At 40.8% G+C, this 22,364-nt stretch overlaps 1 protein-coding gene and 1 long non-coding RNA gene across 3 annotated transcripts in view; both read right to left on the bottom strand.

Moving 5' to 3' along the window:
* Positions 1 to 9,205, bottom strand: part of PROCR (protein C receptor) — a 19,122-nt gene extending 9,917 nt beyond the window's left edge. The window contains exons 1-4 of one of the 2 annotated variants that reach the window (XM_011378315.2): positions 8,956 to 9,205; positions 6,564 to 6,815; positions 5,874 to 6,152; positions 2,478 to 5,629 (exon numbers count right to left, since the gene is read on the bottom strand). In XM_011378315.2, the coding sequence (XP_011376617.1) occupies positions 5,517 to 5,629; positions 5,874 to 6,152; positions 6,564 to 6,815; positions 8,956 to 9,034 (723 nt within the window). In that variant the 5' untranslated portion in view covers positions 9,035 to 9,205 and the 3' untranslated portion in view covers positions 2,478 to 5,516. Of the gene's footprint in view, positions 1 to 2,477; positions 5,630 to 5,873; positions 6,153 to 6,563; positions 6,816 to 8,955 lie in introns of those variants that run through there. The other variant, XM_011378316.2, reaches the window with a different exon arrangement.
* Positions 9,206 to 21,531: 12,326 nt separating this feature from the next.
* LOC111730814 lies at positions 21,532 to 22,338 on the bottom strand. The gene is made up of 2 exons (XR_002776825.1): positions 22,024 to 22,338; positions 21,532 to 21,914 (listed from the first exon to the last, which is right to left on the bottom strand). It is a non-coding gene; the product is annotated as an uncharacterized LOC111730814 (long non-coding RNA).
* Positions 22,339 to 22,364: the final 26 nt, after the last annotated feature.

Genomic DNA, 22,364 nt, shown 5'->3' with positions numbered 1-22,364 from the left:
AGTGATGTTGAGTACCTTTTTATATACTTGTTGGCCATCTGTGTATCTTCTTTAGAAAAATGACTATTCAAATCCTCTGCCCATTTTTAAATCAAATTGTTTCTTTTTTGCTATTGATTTGTATGAGTTCATTATATATTTGAGATATTAACCCTTTATCATATATATGATTTGTAAATATTTTCTCCCATTTGGTAGGTTGCCTTTTCATGGTTTCCTTTGCTAGGCAGAAGCTTTTAGTTTGATGTAGTCCCACTTGTTTATTTTTGCTTTTGTTGCCTTTTTATTTATTTTCTCGGTGGTTGATTTGGGGGTTAAAATATAAATCTTATCAGAATCTACTTCAGAGCTATTCCTTTTATTTTTTTTTAGCTATTATTATTTAATAATAACATTATTACATGTGAATAGTGCTTTGCAGTTTGTAAGTTGCTTTCACGTCCATTGTCTTACATTTTCCTTACAGCAGCAATATGAAGCAAGCAGGCCATAGATTTCTATTCTCATTCTATAGATGAGAAAACGGAATCAGTGAGGTGAAGTGATTGTACAAAGTCACACAACTAGATAATGGCAGAATCAGAACTACAACCCAGGACACATTCATTCATTCAAATGTTAATTCATTTTGTCAGACATATTTGTTGACCACCTAATACTGAACTTAGTATGGCAAGGAGGATGCCCAGGCAGTACCTAGAATACTAAGTCATTCTAATTATATCAAGCAGCTACTTTACCAGTCCTGGGTTAGGGGATACAATTTTCACCTTTTGGAGGGCTCATATTCCAGAATAGAAGACAAATTATTACAATACAAGGTGACAGCGTTCTAATAGGGACTGTAAAACATGCTTTGGCAGCACAGAGGAGAGAATAAATAAATATGTATAGGAGAATCACGGATGACTTCCCAGCAGAGATGACATTTGATCTGGGTTTCAAAAGACCAGTAGAAGTTTGCCAGGGAAAGAAAAGAATATGACTTGAAGTGGCATAACCAGAAAGGACAGGGTAGTTTGAGAAAACAAGAGTGATTTGGAGAGGCTAGAAGGTAGGCTGAGAGAAGAGGAAGTTACCGTAGATTGAATGTTTGTTTCCCTTCCCCCAAATTTATATGTTGAAACCTAATCCCCAAAGTGATGGTACTTGGAGGTAAAGGCCTTTGGAGAGATGATTAGGTCATGAAGATAGAGCACTCATGAATGGGATTATACCCTTATAAAAGAGACGCCAGAGAGCTCCCTCTTCCCACTTCCATCATGTGAGGACACTGAGAAGATGGCCGCCTATGAACCAAGAAGCAGGCATTCACCAGGTACCAAATATCCTTTAAAAATCAATAACCTAAAGTACGATTGGACTTCCCAGCCTTCAGAACTGTGAGAAATAAATGTTTGTTGTTTAAGCCACTCACTCTATCATATTTCTGTTATAGCAATCCAAACAGACTAAGAGGGGTTAAAGATGAAGCTAGAGAAGATATAAGTTGGTGCTGGATTGTACAGGGTCTTAACTCCACGCCGTGGATTTTGGATTTTATCCTATGAACAGTGGAAGAACTAAAGAATTCTGGGCAGACTACTGGCATGTTTTAGAAAGAGCATTCTGATGGCCAACATTTTGTGGGGACTAAAAGCATGTAAAATCTGATTCTAGTTAGTAGTCTAGGTTAGAGGTGGTAAGGGCCTGTACTATTGTGGTGGCAGCACTGATGAAAGGGAAGTAACATAACATCTCAGAGCCTGAGTACATCTGCCTCACTCAAAGATTTCACTTTTATCCCTACTGGCTTCTTCCCATCTTCTTTCCCTTGTTCCATAACTTGAGATAAGGCCTAGTCTGGACAGGCCAGGTTCTTAAATTTGGAGTCAGTGGTTCTCAACCTATCTGAAGTCCCTTTTTAACAATGCATCTGAAAGGGGAAAGAAGAATTCAGTAGCTTTCTGTCCACCAACCTTCAATAATTCCCTCAATTTTTGCCACCTAAACAACACAATCCTTCAACAGGTTTTTGAGGCCCAATACAATAAAACTCCAGCTTACTTTTCTCATTTTCCACCATTCTTCTATTCTCCAATCACTCTGGGATAGCTATCCTTCCTAAAATTTACTCTGCTTTTTCCTAACTATGTCAGTATTTAAGCTATTCTGTCGATGTTCCCTATCAGTGCATGGTAGTTTCTTACCCATTCACAAATCCTACATTCACCCCAACCCCAAATTCCTCTGATTCCCTTATTTTTAGTACAGGAGGAAAAGCATACATTCTAGAATATGAAGGCATGGGTTTGAATCCTGGCTCTGCCACTTACTTTATTTACTTACTTCCCTCGCTACCCTCACTAAGCATGTTTCCTAATCTAAAGTGAGGAGAATACCTATCTTACATGATCTCAGTGAGTATTAAATGATAAATACAAGTTAAATAATTCAAAAAAAACTATAAAGCGATCTGTAGATGAGAGCTACAACAGTAGGTTACAACAGAGCATATTTATTTATATGTTTCTTCCAATTATTAGGATATTCTGCCTTGTATTATTCTTATTTGTAGATATTTTATCTTCCCAAGTAAATGATGAGTTTCTCAAGAAGGATCATGTCTTAATCATTTTGTATCTTCCAAAGTATACAGAATAAAATTTTGTATATGGAAGTTACTGATAAACATTTACTGAGTGAGTAAATAAACTGATGGTGAGAGACAAAGTGAAAATTTTGATTTTTTTTTTTGGTTTCCCAACATCTGAAACCTCTTCCTCTGTGTGACTCAATGGGAAACAGCGTCCCACCTCCTACAAGAGAAGCCAAAGACACCTAAAGTTTCCCTTTCCCCCCACTTCCAGCTAAGGCAAAGGTAACATGATCTAGGCTTGGTCATTTGGATGCTCCCACCAGAACTTTGAATCTTAAACAAAGAATGTAATGACACAGGGACAGGGTAGAATTCAAGATGGCAGCCTGCAGTAGTGATGGAGGTAGTGATTCCAGCTGTGGTATCCTTACTTAGACCATTCCTGAATTGTGACTTTGGCTGTGATCCTTGGTTCTGTTTTCTGAGCTTGATTAGTTCACCTTCCCATCAACTCTAAGGATTACTTGAAACCTGCCAATGTATTTATTTTCCCCTTCAGGTGGCAGAGTTGGTTTCTTTTGCTTATAACTAAGAATCTTGGCATACCCTTGGGGTAAGGTTTTAGGGAGGAGAGAGCTACTGTTGTATTACCCCTGTTGTTTAAAACTATTCTTTAAAAATTGATAACCTAAAGCAAAATTGGACAAAAAGAAATGGTAGAAAATAAAATTGAAAATTAGAGTGGAGCCAGATTGTACAAGTCCTTAAATGTCATTTTGAAGATTCTGAATTTAGCTTAATAAGTATGGGAAATTTAAAAAACAGAATGATATGATCATATCTATGTGTGGGCTTTTTGTTTGTTTGCTTGTTTTTTATTTTTGGTCATGTAGAGGATGAAACAGAACTCAGAGGAATTAGGTTACCAGGAAAACAATTACGAGGAGGCTATTACCATGGTCCAAACAAAAGACTGAGAACATTTCTCAATTAGGAGACAGAGAGAGGTTGTCAGTCACAGACTGGGTTTTCTGGAAGGAGATGCTGAGACAGAGTTTGAGGTGCAAGATATTTACTAGGGAGAGGAAGCAGGATTGAACAAAGGGAAAAGTCAAACTGCAATGTAGATCTGACATAGATCCAGCTTAACTGGCAAGGAGCTGTGGAGTAAATACTGCTTATCGGAATTGTCCCGCCATAGGCCAAAATGGCTGACCTTTTATACCTCTGCTTTGCTTAGTCATCAGATGAGGACAGCCCCAGGACAAGCATGACTTTGTGCAGAACTGTTCTCTGAAGGCGAGGGAGACTCTGAAGGAAGTGAAGCAGCGAGAGGCTATCTACTGGCTATATTCCCTGTAGCTGAACAGCAAGTCTTTTCTGGAAGGTAGAATTGGATGGCATACCTCTGTGCCTACCACTGAGAAAGTGATGACCTATGTATCTTGAACAAAAAGCAATGGAGTGGAAAGGAGGGAATGGATTCTATAGATATTGTATTTCATAGGTGGGGATGAAGAGGGAGCAAATAAAGGTTAACACGAGGTCTTCACATTGATATGGTTTGATGGTAATTCTGTTAAACTGATAGTAAACAACAGAAGAGAGAGAACAGTTTTGGGGAGAAAGATATGGAGTTTATTTTGAACATGTTGACTCTAAAATGTCTGCATAATATTAGAGATGATTTTCAAGAATCAATGCCAATGTTGGGATCTGAAGGTCAGCAGCAAGTGCTATATTTATTGGCTATATGTATTCTTATTTAATATACATAATGACTCTATTAGGTAGGTATTGTTTTTATTATACCCTTTTTGTATATTTTATCATACTTTTTGTTTATGAAGAAACTGAGACTTGAAATTAACATGCCTGACTCAAGGAAGTAAAACTCAAGTCTAATAAAAAAACACATGCTCTCAAAGACAAGATTATATTGCTTCCCCGTGGAAATCACCACAGACAGATGGTATTTGAAGCCATGGAAGTTAGTAGGTCACCCAGAAAGGATATAGTTTAAAGGGAAACAAAAGGAGCCCCAAAATGGAATTCTATGAAAGCTAACATTTCCAAGATGCATTGAGTGAGATGACATAGGCAAAGGGATTCAATGAGAGGCCAGAACAGTTTCTAAATTTAGAAGTATGGTATCTCAGAAGTTGGGGTAAAAAGAGTTCTAGTCCACAAAGTAAAATGTTGCAGATATCATGGAAGATGAAGTTTTCGCAATTAGAGGTCTTTGATTATCTTTGAGTAGTTTATAGAGAAGTCAGATTGCAGTGGGTTGAAGAGTGACTGAGAGATGGGGAAGTAGAAGCAAAGGGTATAGGCTACTTTTCCAGAAGTTCTGCAAAGCAGAGGTAATAATAATGCCTTATGCATAAGGAATTTATTAATATTATTGATTACTTAACTCCTTGCTCCCATATTACTTGGATTTTACACTTCCACCATTTCTCTAGTTATTTCTTCCTCCCTCTGTTATGCCATTGTTCTTTCCCATATCTGACACACATGGAAGCACTGAATGTTGTTTATTCTGGTTGTGGATGACTTGTTTTATTTGGTTTTGTGTTTTGAATGCCTCAGGAGATTCTGTCTGTCTTTGGAGGATGGGCCATAGACCTCCCCCCGACCACCACGACTCCATCATCTGTTTTCCACAAAGATAGAGAAGCATTCACTTCTCAGACCAATTCAGAAAAGCATTCAAGTTCGTAGGTTCTTAGCAAACCAGGTGTCTCACTACCTAGCCTTCTCTCCTTCCACTCCACCCCCAACTTTTAGTGGGCAGATTTGGGAGAAGAAAGGAGCTGCCACTCCAAACCTTCTGGGGTATAACATCCCAGATGGGGACTCGTATTTCAGTGAGCTGAGATCTTCCCTTGCCAGCCCCCATCAGTCCAGCCCTTTTCCAGAGGGGGCTGGAAAGTAATTAACACCGTCCACCTGTGCACAGGAAGATGCCTACAGCCACACCAGCGATGATGAAACTGCCCACCAGGACGCCCAGGACCAGCGAAGTGTAGGGGCGGCCTGTTTGGCTCCCTGGAGAACATGCAGAGAGTTAGCCTGAAGAACACACCCCCAAGGAATCCTTGGTTTGAGTCAAACCCTTAGGAATTTCTGCCCCAAAGGAAGGGGGCTAGTTCACCAAGTGACTTAAGCTGTGTGTACTCTGTTCCAAACCCCCAGCCCTAGGCCTCCTCTTGCTCAAGGTATCCATCCTTCAGGTCCATCCATTTACTCAGAACCCACCCAACACGCAGGCCCCTTACCAATCCCATCATACCTTTCGACTTTTTCGTGGTGATGTGTTCCTGCACGTACTGCACACAGGTGTCCTGCAGGAATTCCTGCAGTTGGTACCGAGTACGATTGTAGGCGTTGAGCTGCTTCAGGGTGTAGGTGACCACTCTGGAATTGGCCTGGGGCCCTGCCACCCAGGAGGCCGTCTCTGGCTGAAAACTCACAAAGGAGGTCCCATTCACAGCCACTTCGAAGAAGACATGGGCTCTAGAGCTCTCGGGAAGCAGCTCACAGCCCAGGAAGCAGCGAATGGTCAGAGGAACTGTGGACGGGGGATTCAGGGTCAGGGGGCTGTGCGTAGAGGGTACCAGGTGTGGGGGATGTCCACCAGGGAGAAGTGAACTTTCAGAGTTTAGGGTGGATAAGGGACAGGGCCTCCCAACAGAGTCTACCCCGAGGTCATGCCAGCAGGAAGAGGGCCTAACAGAAGGTCCAAAAGCTAGGACGCCCACTCCTCTGTAGCCTCGAGCTCCCACACAGCAATCAGCAAATGCCGGTGCGGGTGCCAGGGCACCACTGGGCTCTTGAGAGCCACCGCCCACACAAGACCATGCCCACCAGGCTACCTCCAACCACAAGACACCTCTGGCACCAGTCCCTTCCATGAGGTCCCGCCCCATTGCCGCCGCGCCCTGCCCCAGGCCCTGTCCCCGCGTGCGTGCGTGCCACTCACAGGCCACGCCCCGCTCATGGTGCACCAGCAGCACCAGGTCGTGGAAGTCCTGCAGGTACAGCTGCACTCTTCTTTCCGTGAGGGCCCAGCTCTCGGGCTCCTGCAAGGGGTGCAGCTGGAGGATCGTGATGTTGGAGTCCTGGCCTTTCAGCACGTGTGTCGGAAGACCCCCTAGCGACGCATTGCCTTGGTGCAACACTTGGCTGTAGTCTGGGAAGTAGGAGATCTGTAGCATGTAGAGGTTCCGAGGGCCTGGTGGCAGAAGTTAGCGCGTTGGTGCCTTGCTGGCGTGGGACGGGTCCGCGAGTAGCAGGAGATAATAACCCCCTACCCAGAGGCTGGCCGCCCACCTTCTCGGCCTTCATAAACTATAAAGTGTCCTCCTACCCTTCTTTCCATTTGATGCTCACAGTAACCCTGCCAGGAGGGCAGGACAGGGATTATCGTCTTCATTTTACAAATGAGGAAAGAGGCCGGAAGAGGAGAAGCCATTTGCCCCAGGGTAATCCAGACAGTCAGTGGAAGAGCCACTCTGATCTCCTTTCTCTCTCTCACCCCTTCCTCCCCCTGTTTCCTGTTGGTCAAAAATTCCTGACATAATAAAATCCCTATTCTGTCTTCTCTGCCGCTGCCCTACTTCAGGCCTCATCGGTTCTCATCTGGACTTGGGTGGTAACTTCTCTCCTCACGCCCCAGCCCTGTTTTTCAGTTTCGTCTCTTATCATCTGACCACACCTGACCCAGAAATAAGATTAGGCCCTTCTTAAAATCCTCCAGTAACACATTCCCCTATCAATAATATTAGCTAATAGAACTGTGCTTATTATGACCTGGGCACTGTACTTGTCATACATTATCTTATTTGTGCCTTCCTCCCATTAACTTAAGGTAGTAGCTACTATTATTAACCCCAGTCCTTACGTGAAACAGGCTAAAATGGATAGGAGAGCCAAGGTTTGAATGCAGGTATTCCGAGTCCAGCACTCTTAGCCACCTGGCTACACTGCCTCCCCATAGGATATCTGCCCTTAAAATCAAGTCCAAAGTCTGTAGTATGGCATTCAAGGCTGCTGGGGACTGGGCCTCAACTGCCCTTTTCAGCCTCCCCCAGTGTATAGATATGTCAAACTCCTTGGGGTTTCTCATGCTGCCTTTTGACTGAGGGTTGCTTTGCCTCCTGGCAAACTTCTATTCATGCTTCAAAACCCAGCTCCATTGTCCCCTCCTTGGAGTTTTCCTGATGCCTATCCTCTCCGCCCACCCAGACACAGTGAGTCTGTTTCAATGATCCCAGATTCTACAAAATTGTCTCCAAACACCCAGGCTACACTGGGCTCCTTTAGGCTATAGAATCACATCTGGTTATCTGCCTCCTGCACCCAATAAGGGCCTAGCACAGAGCTGGTGCCAGAGAATGTCTGAGGAGGAAATGAGTCTGGGGTTTTAAATCTGTGTGTGTGTGTGTGTGTGTGTGTGTGTGTGTGTGTGTGTGTTTGACCATTTTTGCATTTGAGAAATGCTCTGTGTCTGCAGGTATGAATAAATATGTCTGTGTGGGTAACTCTAGACAAGGTTCTTAACTGCTGTGTGGCCCAGTCTCTTTCTCTGTGAAGTGGAGATAATGGTATCTATCTTGTAGAGGTTTTGTGGGGGTTAAATGAATCAATACATGCATTAATTATAGTGAGTATTCATTGAATACTGGTTATTATTTGCTCCCTCTCTGAGGGGGGACTGAAGCTGTAGAGATTGTGGGAGAGGAGAGAGGAGGCTCCTGTACAGTTACAATGCAGGGCAATACCTCTCCTTCTGTGCTTAAAAGGAGCCCCTCAAGGCAGCCTGATCTCCCATGAGTTCTCCCACTGACCACAGCTTCTCTCTTTCCCCCAGTTTCACCTCACCAACTGCCCCCAGTCTTCTGCCACCCTCTCTAGTCTCCTTTTCTGCCTCACATATCTCAGCCCCATGCCTTCTCTCGGTTCTCCCAGTGTCTTCCCATTCCTTCCATCTCTCATCTCATCTCTGAATCTCTTCCCTAAACTCACCCCATCCACCATCACCCTCAGCTCTCCCTCTCTAGACTTCACTCCATCTCTCCCCTCCCCCTGAGGCTAATTCCCTCACCCTTTCGCCCTGTCCCTTTCCCATTTTTCCAGTCCTGTTTCCCCCCCTGCCTCCTCCATCTCTCCCTTCCCATGTGCCGAATTGTACTTCCTAATCTTGGCTTTGGGACACAAACCAGTCCCCAGACCCTGCCTGCCCTATAGAGAGATCCGACCAGCTGCTGACACAGACACTGTGGGATAAACTCTCCTCTGGTCATGTTCAGGTACCAAGACAGGCTAAGAGTCTCCAGAACGATCCCAAGGCAGGAGATGTGCCCCCGACTCACCATCTGAGGCTTCCTGGCTACAAAGAGCCCTGCTGGGTAGGAGCAGTAGAAGCAGCAATGGCAGAAATGTTGTCAACATCCTGGGGCTGAGGTTCCTGACCCCACCTGGGCTCCTGGCTCTGGGAGGCTGGGGGCTCCAGCTGACTGCAGCCTAGGGAAGAAGTGAGGACTGCCTGGGAAGGGAGGAGGCTGAACGGAGGAGGCTGGAAGGTGGCCAAGGGATGGGAGGAGAAAGAGGGCGTCAGGCTTATAAAGTGTTATTCCTACCCTATCTCATTTCCTACTACGGGGCCGGCCTCTCTCCTGCCCGCCCCTTGCCCCGCCCTGCATCTCGCCCCCCGTGCCCAGACCTGCCTTTTCCCTTTGCCCGGGGCTGCTTCTGAGGAACTGGGAGCGGCGGAAAAGGGGGAGAAAGGCTTGAAGAGAAGTCCTTCCCTCGCTGAGTCAGGGGGTGGGGCATCTGTTTTCAACTTAGAGCCAACTCTAGAGTGTAGAGACCAGCAGGTTACTGATGGGAAAACCAAGGCCCAGAGAGGTTTAAAGACTTGCCCAAAGTTTGTACATTATGGTAGTGACAGACTGGGGATTAGAATTCAGTTTTTCATCATGCCGGCTACATTTTCTCAGAATTTTAAGGAAATAGTAATTACACAATCAGGGATCTTGCTCTCAGAAATAGTTATGAGTATAGAGCAGCTCATTGCAGCATCATTTGTAGTAGGAGAGAATTATGACCAATCTAAATCTCAATAGAGGATTGTTACTTAAAGCAATATTTTTCAAGCTGAGCTCACAATCTTATTAGTGGACAACGAAAACAATTTCACAAGTCATGATTAGCAGGGTTTTTTTGTTTTGCTTTGTTTTTAATGAAATAGAATGGAGTAAAAATTTTCAAATGCATCACTCTTGGTAAAGTTAAGCATTATTTCATGAAATGTTTGTTTGGTCATATATGTGTTTTGGTTTTGTGTGTGTGTTTCTATGATAGGTTTTGGATAGCAGTGTAAAAATGTATTTCTTACTCTAGGAAGCAAGTAGAAAAATCAGAATGTTACTCCGTCAAAGTATGATAATCCATACTGTAGGATACTATGCAGTAGTTATAAAAAACCTCCCCTAGTCAATCCCCGCTCTATTTTCATCATATTACTTAGCACTATCTGAAATTTTATTACTTATTTATTTACATGTTTATTTTCTGAATGTCCTACCGGAATGTAAGTTCCATGAGGATAGAGGCTGTCCATCTTGTTCGTTACTGTTTCTAGAATACTGGACATAATAAACAATATCATAATAAATATCAGCTAATGGATGACTACATGAGATAGTTATGATGTGCATAAATCTGCAAGAGTAAATTGCAGAACACTATATATAATTCAGAACCATTTATATGTCAACCATACATACAGCAACTAAACAACCTATTTCTTTTGGTAGTAAATGAATACAGAGGGAGAAGGAGGGAAGGAGAGGAGAAAGTGTGTATGTGAGGGGTGGAAATCTTTGAAAGGCTTTTTCGCTCTATTTTGTAAAGGGCTTTATCACTCTATCTGTCGTGTTTGAAAATTTTACATTTAGAATGTGATCATATATTTATTGAGTTAAAAATAGAAGTTTAAATACTAAATTACAGTAGAAGAGGGTAGCAGATCATTATGAGCTGATGTATTGACTTGAGACATTTATAAGTGAATAAAGGAATATGGAAAAATACATATAGCATAATTCTATTTTTTTTTAAACTTTTACTTCTGTCCAAGTAAAACATACAAAATTCCATTCTAATATTTGAAAAATAACTGTCTGTATCTGTGTATTTATATATAGATAGGATAATTTGTGGAAGGATACTGTCAATAGAGATTACCTCTAGAGAATGGAAGTAGATAAAGGGTTTAGGGGGGATTTTAACTTTTTATTTTTATTTCCCTTGGAGGGAGAGTTGATGTCATAGTGGAATCAGCACAAACCCTGGAACATACCAGGTTCCCATGCTCCGAACTCAATATATGCAATAGTGTCCATGCTCACCTCTTAGTTGTTGCAAACTGTCTTAGAAATAATATCACAGTCTTTTTCCGGCTCACCAAAATGATCTGGTCAGAAGAACGGGGTCCTTGTTTTTCTGCACTGGGACTCAGGAAAAGTGGAAGAGCTTAAATCACTGCTGATGATATCGTTTTGCATTTTATAGAAAAATATTATGAAAGATATCATATTCGAAGAATTATTTTATACTTGAAGAATTTTATTACAAACATATATGTCCCTACCACCCAGGAGAAGAAATGAAATATTACCAATGTAATTGAACCCTGCAGTGTACTCATTCCCATAGGTGTCTCTCTCCCCTCCGCCCCACCACCAAAGTAAACACAAGTCAGAATTTGCTATTTTTTATATCCTCACATTTTTATGTACTTACACTACACATGCATTTCTCCCTAAGCAACATATAGTGGTATTATGCATATTTTGAGCTTTCTATAAATGGTATTGAAGTGCACATATTCCTCTGCAACTTGCTTTCTTCACCTGACATATTAAGATTCATCCACGTTGTTATGTGTAGGTCCATTAATCTCCGCTGCTTTATAATATGCCATCTCATGACTATGCCACAATTTATTTATCCATTCTTCTATTGTTAGACGTTACAGTCCTGCGTTCCCACAGGCCTGCACCACCCGCTGCCCCCAGTTTTTCACTATTACAAACAGTGCTAGTATGAACATTCTTGTACATGTTTTCTTGTGCTTATGTGGGAGATTCGTTGTAGGTGCAAACCTGGGAGTGGAATGGATGAATCATGGGGTATCTGCATCTTCAATTTTACTACATACTGCCAAACTATTTTATAAAAAGTTTGGGCCGATTTACATTCCCAGCACTGCGTGAGAGTTCCCTCGCTTCAAATCCTTGCCAACCCTTGGCATTGTCAGATGGTTGGGTGTGAAATGGCACTTCATTTCGGTTTTACTTTGTTTTATCTGATTTCTAGTGAATTTGTGCATTTTTTTGCTTCGCCTTTTTTCTCCCTTGAGGACTTGAGGATGCTTTGGGACAGAGAGTGATAAGTATATGATTGAACCAATTTGGAATTGAGTGCTGTGAGTCTTTGATCTGTGCAAGTAGGGCCTTAGCATTGATCACAGGCTAGGGCAGGGTTAAGCTCTTTACATAAATAACCTCACTTTATCCATATGTCAGCCTGTGAGGTAGATTTCATTAACATCCCCATTTTACTAATAAAGAAACTGAGGCTCTGAGAGGGTAAGTGACTTACCTAAGTTCACACAGAAAAAACTGTAATTTGAATCCACGTCTCTCTGATGCCAAAGTTTGTGATTTTAACCACCACAAAGTATCTCAAAAATTTTGATGGATCACTCTTCCATCAGTACATTTTTGAATACATACATCCAACATGCTCGAATATTTATGTTATGTATAATATAAAACATGCTCTAAACTCATATTACAAGTTTGGTCTTTATCACTTCCTCTGGGGCATGTAGTACATGGCTCATTGTCTTTGTGTTAGAGATGAGATAATTAAAGCCCAGAAAGTTTAGGTAACTTGCCCAAGGTCACAGAGCTTGGAAGTCCAGAACAGGGATTTGAACTCAAAGAGGATGGGGGTATGGGATTAGGTAGGGAAGTTGGTGAGAGAGGGTAGCTTGAGGGTTGTCTCCCCCTTTCCCCTTCTAAACTCAGGGTTGGGGGTAGGGAAGAGAAGAGAAATGCTGTGGTTGGAGCCAGAGCCTATGCTGCATCCTGCTTGGGTGACCGAGGGGCAGAAAACCAGAGAGCAGAGTAGGCTCAGGGCCAGCAGCTGAGATTTGACAGAGACCTAAAGAATGAGGGTTGTATTGAGCAAAGGGAAGTGAAGGAAGCAAGTGGTGGCATTTCCCACTCCAGAGAGCACATGCCGGGGGAAGATAAGGAGGACAGGAAGCCGTGCCGGGATCGCGCTGGTGCAGCTCCAGTGAGTGAGGAGAGACCCCTCCAGAAGCCAGGCTGAGCCAGGGACTGGCGGTGTGCCCAGCTGGACTTCAGAGGACCAGCCGTCTCCCTCCCCTGTTAGCTACTGAAGGTACGCAGTTTAACCAATCAAGCCCAACTCACATAACAATGAAGAGTAGTCCCTTCAGAAGTCCTTTCCCTTAGGATGTGGAATAGTAACAAAAACATGTACTGAGAACTTACAATGTGTAAGGCACTGTATCAAGAAAGCAGAGTGTTTTATTCTCACTAGTGCCCTATAAAATATGAAAAAACAGCCATTATTCCTTGTTATAGATGAGGACATGTTACAGATGAGGAGACAGAGGCACAGAACAGTGAACTGACCTACTCTGATCCCCCAACTAGTAAAAGACAGAGCTGGGACTCAAACCCAGGTGAGCTGGGACTCAAACCCAGATGAGCTAGACTCCAAAATATGCTTTCTTAACTACTAGACCACCCTATGGAGATAAATGAGATGACTCATACAAAGTGCCAGAACACAGTACGTATTCAGTGGGTGGGGAGGATAAGAAAAGAGCTTGGCTTTGGGGCAGTAAACAGAACTGACCCCGCAGCAGGAAGAATGAAGCGTAGACGTTAAGTATAATGTCCTGAAGGGATAGTAAAGGAATAGATGTGAATCTTACTCCATATCATCCCCTGCAGACTCTAACACACCTCAGTTTAGGAAACATGACTAAAAGCCCTTTAAAGTCGGGATGATTTTAGCTCTCGCCTGTCCAGCAGGTGATGGGGCCTGGAATTCCTGGCTTGGCTCTTGATTAGCTTTCCAGCCTTATCTTTCCATGTATTCCAGTCTCAGCCAAATCTGCCCCTCCTGGTTTCCTGAACACAGAGCACAAAAATGTTATCTTCTCACTTTACTTTATCTTTAGGTAAACAGAAGTTCCCAATTTTATAAAGTTCCCAACTTTATCATTCCTTTCCAATAATTCATACTTTTTGTGCCTTGTTTAAGAAATCTTTTCCTACCCTGAAATCCCAAAGATATTCTCCTATTTATCTTCAAAAGCTTGAAAGTTTTCTCTTCCACCTTCAGGTGTATGGTGTGAAGTAGAGGTCAAGATTAGTTTCTTTTATGTGATATTCAATTGTAGTAGCACCACTTATTGAAAGTCTGCCCTTCCTTATTGATCTGCAATGACATCTTTGACTTGTAGTAAGTATGTTTATTCCATTTCAATGGCCTGTTTTTCTCACCCTGTACCAATGCCACGTGATCTCAATTAGTATAGATTTATAATATATCTTAATATCTTGCAGATCAAGTCTACCCACTTTGTTCTTCAAGGGTGTCTTGGCTATTTTTGTATATTTAACTTCTATACATAAACTTTATAGATTTATTTTATCAGGTTGATATTGCATTTAATGTTAATGGCTTTGGGGAGAATTGACATCTTTATAATATTGAATCAAACAATGCATGATAGAGAATATCTCTTCATTTACTTACGTCTTCTTTGGTGTCTCTCAGAGTTTTATAAGTTTCTTTAGACATTTTACTTACCCTTTGTTAGATTTTCCCCCCTAGGTCCTTCATATTTTAAAGTGTTACTAAAAATGATATTTAAAAGAAATTTCATGTGCTAATTGCTTATTGCTGGTATACAGAAATGCTGATAATTTTGTTGCATTGATTTTGTATCTAAAAGCCTTGATAAACTCTTTCATTTATTCCAATACTAATTTGTAGATTCTTTTTGCTTTTCATATGCATAGTCATGTTGTTTTATTTCTTCCTTTCTAATTTTTATAGTTTCTTCTTATCATTCTGGCTGCAACCTCTAGTACTATATTGAATAGAAATGACAGAAAATATGAGTATTCTTGTCATTTTCCTGGTTTAAGAAAGAAAGTGTTCAGTGTTTTACCATTAAATATGAAGTTTTCTGCATGTTTTTAAAAATAAATGCTCTTTATCAGATTAAGGAAAATTTTTATTCCTCGTTTGCTGAGTTTTTTAAAAATTAATTTATTTTCCACTTATAGATGACATACAATATTATATTAGCTTCAGGTGTACAACACAGGGATTAGACATTTATATACCTTATGAAGCGATCAGCCTGATTAGTCTAGAATCCATGTGACACCATACACAGTTATTATAACATTATTGATTATATTCTCCATAGTTTGCTGAGCTTTTATCATACATGTTTTGAGTTTTTCAAATCTTGTATCATTGTCTAATGAAATGATCACGATTTTCCATATTTAGTTTGTTAACGTGGCAAATGCGTTGTTTCTAGTGTTAAACTAACCTTGCACTGCTGAGATAAAACAGCTTCTTGTGAGATACTATTACATATATTTTACTCTTCTGCTGTTTTCCTCTAGAATTCTCTAAATCTTTCCCATTCCTTCAAAGCCCTGCTGGGATACCACCTTCCTCTGAAAGCTTTCCAAGATGCCCCCAGCTAGGAGTGAACTCTCGCTCTTCTCACAAAACCCATAGAACTTTGCCTCCCATTGTAGCTACATTGTCACATTCTATCTGTCCCCTTGTCTTCTCTTCTGGACTATAAACTCCTCCAGGCATCTTTGTGCTGTCTTCTCAGTCCACTCCTTCCTCCCTGGACCCAGAGCAGAGTGGTACAGCATGAGGTCATGGGCTCTAGGGTAAAGTTGCCTGGATTCACATCTCAGCTCCGCCACTTGCTAGCTGTGGATTTAGGCCATGCCACTTGGCCTCTCTGACTCTATCAGTAAAATAGGAAGAATAATGGCACCTGCCTCATAGAGTTGTGAAAACGAAATGAGGTAATGTAAACGAGTCACTTAGTACAGCTCTGAGCACCTATTATTTTTGTTAGCTTAGTCCATAGCCATTGCCACTCTATGCTTCTGCTAGTCTGAACTGCTCACAAGTTATTTCTAAAAGCTTCTGAGAGCCATCCTCTCTTCTTCCTTTATTTCCTCTACAGCTGTTCACATGCTGCTTCATTCTTTTATTCAGTGGGCATTTATTGAGCACTTACTAAGTGCTAGGATCTGAAGAAGATGAGATCCCTCCTCAGGAAGCAGACAATCAAGTAGGGGAGAGACATATAAACAAATGATGATAATACAGTATGATAAGTATTAAAATAGAGGGCCAGGGAGGTAGAAGACTGGGGCTAGGGATCATAGGGAGCATCTAACTTATGAGAATGGAGTCCACTAACTCTGACCTGGGACCAGAGAAGACTTCTCAGAGGAGATGATGCCTAAGCTGGTCCTGCAGGACAAGCGATGGGTGAATGGGGTTAGGACAGAACATGTGGGTAAAAGTTGTTTCAGGCAGAAGGAGAAGAAGGTGCAAAAGAATATAAAATGAGAGGAGAAAGAATATAACATGCTTGAGAAATTGGTAGTATTTAATTCCCAAACAGAATAGGTGGTAGGAGTGGAGAAATGATGTGAAGAGGTAAGTAGGAGTATGAGGTAGAGCTTGCCATGCTACACTGAGGAACTAAGACTTTATCTTGAAGTGATTCTCGCCCCCTTTTGGGGCCCACCTAAAACTATTAGAGTAGTCATCACCTACTCCAAGAAGCCTTCCCTGATTTCATGCTCGTAAGTTTGGATTGGATATTCCCTCTGTTCTATTATAGCTCTCTCTTTCCACTCATCACAGCCCTTACTTCTTGTCATGATAATTTTCCGTTTAAACATCTGTTCTCCACAACAAAAGCTGTAAAAAGAGAATGTGTTTTTACCACATTTCTATTATTACCAGCCCAGAAAAGTACCTAGCATATAGTAAGTATTCAGTAGATGTTTATCGAATGACTAAACAAATAAATAGGATGTCCAGAGAAGGAGAGAAAACTGTGATTGGCAAAATGCCTGGCACATAATTAGCCCTTAGAAAATTATTTAATCTTTTTTTCTGTCTCAGCTTTCTCATCTGGAAAATTGGGATAAAATAGAAACTATCTCAAAGGGGTATCCTGGGTCCGTGAATTGTTTAACCCACGGTCTGACACTTAGTGTCAAAGATAATTATCAATATGTTAAAAACATAATTCTCATACAAATAGTGAACATGGGTCAGCATTTCATTTAGTTCATTAATAAGGAGACTAGCAGGATGACAAAGCCAGTTCAAAATAAAATGTAAACTGGAGTTTTTGTAGTCAATGAAAAGGAAAAACATTGAAATGAGATTGCTAAATTACATACAAAGTGGATTAATGTCCTAGAGGATAATAAAACCATAACCTTTGTGATTATTTTCTCTACCAGGCAGAAAAGAAAATTGTCATAACTCAATACTCTGCAGAATTGTAAAATGTCTGGGCCCTAATCAATTGTGTAAATTTCTCTTCAGAGGTAGATGACTCTTGCTCATCAATGCTTTATTATGACGTCAAAAAGTCACACAATCATCTTTTTACTTTAGTAACATGTTTTGGACAGTTTTCCTTAACATTAGTAAGTTTAATTTAATAGATACAAACTGTTATTATTATAAAGTTCTCAATAAATGTTTGCTGAAAGGATTTTCATTCTATTAGACTTCTTCGTTCTCTCCCGCAGCAGAGTTTGGGGCCTACAAAGCAAGTAGGCTGAGGGGGAACCCTGCAGGACACCTATGCTCTGCCCTCCCTCAGCCTGGGGAGGTGTCAGGTTAATTCTACAACGTCAAATAGGCAAAGAAAGTATCTGCTTAGGGCATCAGCAAAGCAGGTACCATTCTGCCCACAATAAGCACACATATTCTTTGGAAGAACTGGATATTTCCAAAAAATACAGTGAAGTAGACACCATGGAAAAAAATCAGAAATTTGTGGGACCACTGTCCATTTTTTTTCTTATTTTTAATTTTAAAAAATTGTGGTAAAATACATATAACGTAAAATTTACAAAGTTAACCATTTTAAGAGTACAATTAGTGATGTTAACTATAGCCACATTGTTGTGTAACCATGACCGCCATACATCTCCAAAACTCTTCATCTTGCAATACTGAAACTCTGTACCTATTAAACAATAACCCATCCCCCATCCGTCACCCCTGGCAACTACCCTTCTACTTTCTGTCTCTATGAATTTTACTGCTCTAGCTATCTCGTATAAGTGGTATCATACAATATTTGTTCTTTTGTGACTGGCTTATTTTATTAGCATAAGATCCTCAAGTTTCATCTACATTGCAGCATGTGTCAAAATTTCCTGCCTTTTCAAGGCTGAATAATATTCCACTATTTATTCATATCATATTTTGTTTATCTATTTGTCCACTGGTGGACACTTGCATTGCTTCCACCTTTTGGATATTGCCTCCATTTATTTTATAGTATAGGATTATTTTTGTTTTGAATTGCACACGAGGGATGGGCACCATTTTCAGGGCTTGAGCTCTTAGAGATTTTAATCTGGCTCAGGAACCTGGGACCGACCAGGCTATAAGACCATCTGTGGTCACTTCTTGATTCCATACTTTTGCCTAAATACACCCAGGATGGTTAGGTTTCACTGTGCAGACTTAGCTCCAGGTTCACATTCATTTGGAATAGGAGCGTGATAAAATGTGTTCTGGAGCTGTGACCAAGTAATCATTGCTCTAAATGTTTGCACATGCTGTGGAGAGGGGAAATCCAAGCATTTCTGCAAAGCAACAGATGGGAAATTTCCCAGGAATAAACTTATATCTTGGCAGTCTAAAAGTATGCAGCATGCATGGTCTGCTCTGGGAGTTGGGAGAATCCACTTGAACCACATGATCTCCAGATGCTAGAAAAGGAATTCCCAGCTACTTCTGTGCTCAAAGTGTCAAGAGGACTTGGTCAAAGGAGAACTAAGATGCCTTGGCTTCCAGCTTCAGGGAATTGAATGTTTTACTCTGACTTTCCAGAAAAAAGGAAGAGAATGTTGAATGTAGAGTCACATGAAGTTAAAGCTAGTGAACACTGCAGAAGTCAGATTTCCATTTTTTTATTCTGTATTGGATTTTATTTATAAGATTGTCACTAGTTTCATTAATGCAGTAAAGTATAGACTATCGGAGTCCAAATCTTGTCTCTATCAACATGTAAACTTCTCTTCGGTTTTTAAAATTTGTGCTTTGACTTTTTAAATCTGTAAAATGTGTGATAATGATTAATGGTGTCGATTCATGTAAAATACTAAGAACAGTGTCTGGAATAGTAAATGCTATATAAATACTTGCTGTTATTGATACACTTTGGCCATTTTCTTATTAGCTGTTATTATTTTTCAGTTGGCAAATAATTAGATTTCATTTGGAGTGTTGTCCCACCATTTTATTCTGCTTCATGATTGTTTCTAGGGGAAATTTTTTGCAGTTAATGTACACTGAATTCGGTTTTTGCAATAACTCTGTATGAATCTGTTAGTATTTTCCTTGCGCTGAGAGGTAGTCTCATTCTCTCATTTTCCAGCTGTGGAAACTGAATCCCCAAAAGGGAAAGTGACTTGCCTAAGATTACACAAAGACAGGCTTAACCAATAGTAGAACCCAGGGCTTCTGATCACTAGTTTAAGTCTTGTTCCACTCAGCATGGAGTCCAAGAATATTGAACTTGGGTATTGATACAATCTATGCATCCTCTGAACTCCACTGACCCACAGGAAGACTTGGAACACTCTTTGATTTACATGTTCACCAATAAATGTCTTTTATTTCTATCCAAATTGCAAGTACTTCAAGGGAAAGGGCTGTGGCTTGATTACTTTGGAATCTTTGTTGTGTGCCTAACACTATGCTTCCAATTCTTGAGGGAAAGAATTATTGCCTATAACATCTTGGATTGCTGGGGGCGGAAGCCCAGTAAATAGAACTAATAAATACTCCCTCTCATTTTTTTTTTAAAAAAAAAAGAGGAATAAAGGGGCAAAGAAGAGAATATTTATCAAGAACTTAATATGTCCCAACCACAGTGCTGAGAATTTTGATCACTGTCCCATTTAATCCTCAGAAATCCTTTATGGCATTGTCAATTTCCACATCTCAGATCAGGAAATTAAGGTTCACAAAGGTTAGGAAATTGACGTTGAGTCTCTCCATAAGTAAATGTTCAAGTCTGACACTTCTCTGGTGTACTATGACCTTCTAGAATCCAATAACAAACACAGAGTGAGAGGTGAAGCTGGAAAGGAAGAGTCCTAATGCTTTCTACAGGGTAAAACAATTTTTTTATTCTCATGAGAAAACTATGAAATCAACTACATAAATTGTGAAAATATGAGTCGTGGTTGTATTTGTTCTGTGACAGTTTGGAAAGTGTATATTTTCATCAAGCTAGAAAAAGAAAACAAGGAAAAATTATGAATTTTTCAATCTTGCACATAAAAAGAGACCTGTCATTAATTACTAATCAACCTGGCTCCACACTCCCTGCAAACATGTTATCCATATTAGAGTTTTAAATGAGAGACAAAAAGTTAAGCTACAGGTCTTACATGGAGAAAGATGATTAGGCCTGGGTAAGTTTCATAACAGGAAAAGGCCCAGAGCTGGAAAGAGAGTATGTGTGCTAGGTTGAAAAATGGCCCCTAAAAATCATTAGGTCCTAATTCCTAGAATCTGTAAATGTTACTCTATTTGGAAACAGGTTTTCCCAATGTGATTAAGGGTCTTGAAATGGGAGATTATCCTGTATTATCCAGGTAGACCCTAAATGCAAACACAAGTGTCCTTATAAAAGAGAGGCAGAGGGAGAATGTGACATATACCCAGAGAGGAAGAGGTGATGTGAAGATGGAGGTAGAGATTGGAGTGATACAGCTACAGACCGAGCAATGCCAGCAATATTCTCTTCTCCAGGAGAAGCTGGAGAGGCAAGGAACAGATTCACCCCTAGAGCCTCCGGGAGTGTGGCCCTGCCAACATCTTGAATTTGGCCCAGTGAAACGGATTTTTGACCTCTGGCCTCCAAAACTGTGAGAAAATAAATTTCTGTTGCTTTAAGCCACCAAGTGTGTGGTAATTTGTTACAACACTCACAGGAAACTAATACAGTGCCTCTGTCTTGTTAGCCAGGTCTCAGTTGACTGCCATCTCCTTCCTATCCATCTGGCACCTCCAAACAGAGTTTCCAAAAACATCCTAATACTTTTTGAGTGTCTTCTCTGCCAGGCACTATGACAAGCACTTTACAATAGCTTGCTGAATGCTCATAGTTTTAATAGGTAGATAGTAGTATTATTCCTATTTTACAGATGCATAAAATGAGGCTCATAGGAAAAATTGGTGGGGCTACACCTTAATAGGTGATGGAGGTAATATTCAAATTCAGGTCTGCCCAAATCTAAAGCGCACATTTTTAACCTCTATACTGTACTACCTCAAGCTCTCTGGGTTAAGTCAGGGTTTTAATTCTCATATCAACAGATGGTATTTTGGGATATTTATCTGAAGGGTATTTTCAAGGATGCTGGACCAAAGGAGACCATATTTACCTGCATTCCAGCTCAAGGAACTGAGCCGCCACTTCCATCTGACTTTTTTTTTTTTTTTCCAAAGAGAAGAGGGTGGCCAATCCAGCATGTAGAATGCTCAGGTTAAAGTATCTCAGAGATCCATTTGTTCAAACTCCTCATTTTATAGATGAGGAAGTTGGGTCCAGAGAAGGAGAGGGGCATTTCAGGGTCACATATAGAAGATTTAAGTGATATTGAAGTCCAGGTCTCACTTCAAATCTAGGGTTGATTTTACTACACATCACACTGCCCAAAGTCATGGGTGTTGCTATGGTCTAAAGTGGTGACCAAATTCTGAGAACTTGCTAGAAGGAAAATGAAAAAATGTTTTCCAAAGCTTCTCAAAACTATAGTGCTCCAGGGTCTTCATTCTCATCTGGTATACCCTACAGGGGTACAGCCACTGAGATGATCCAGGGGATTGGGAGGGGGAAGCTTCTTCATTGGTATGGAGGCTGAGGAGATCACAACGATGTAACCACATCCTAAATGGGAGAAGAGGAAAGTCAAGAATTCACGAATTTCTAGAACTGAAGGATTTCTAGAAATCTCTTGAGTGGAAACTTTGGAGAAATAAATGGAAGTAAATTGTACCTTTCACAATCAGTAGGGAACTGATTTGGGCAACTCAGTATGCCTAATAATGGTAAACGCTGAACATTCCTCATCCATCTTCATACATGTCCACTCAACAAATATTGAGTCCCTCTTGGTCTCTGACTTCATGCTAATATGGTGGTTTAAAAAAATGATAATGTATTTAAAGTGCTCCATATAGTCAATACACAATAATTGCTTAATAAATAATGTTACTAAAACATTAATTATAGTAGCTGTAATAGCCACTGTCTTTAAGACACGTGTACCCTGCTTCAGACTATATATCCCAAATTGCTCTTTGCCTGGGTTCCGCCACCAGTTGCATTCTGGGGCTT

This window comes from Pteropus vampyrus, unplaced genomic scaffold, assembly GCF_000151845.1.
Source record: "Pteropus vampyrus isolate Shadow unplaced genomic scaffold, Pvam_2.0 Scaffold336, whole genome shotgun sequence".
Classification (NCBI taxonomy): domain Eukaryota; kingdom Metazoa; phylum Chordata; class Mammalia; order Chiroptera; family Pteropodidae; genus Pteropus; species Pteropus vampyrus.
This window is presented reverse-complemented; position numbering and strand designations above follow the sequence as displayed.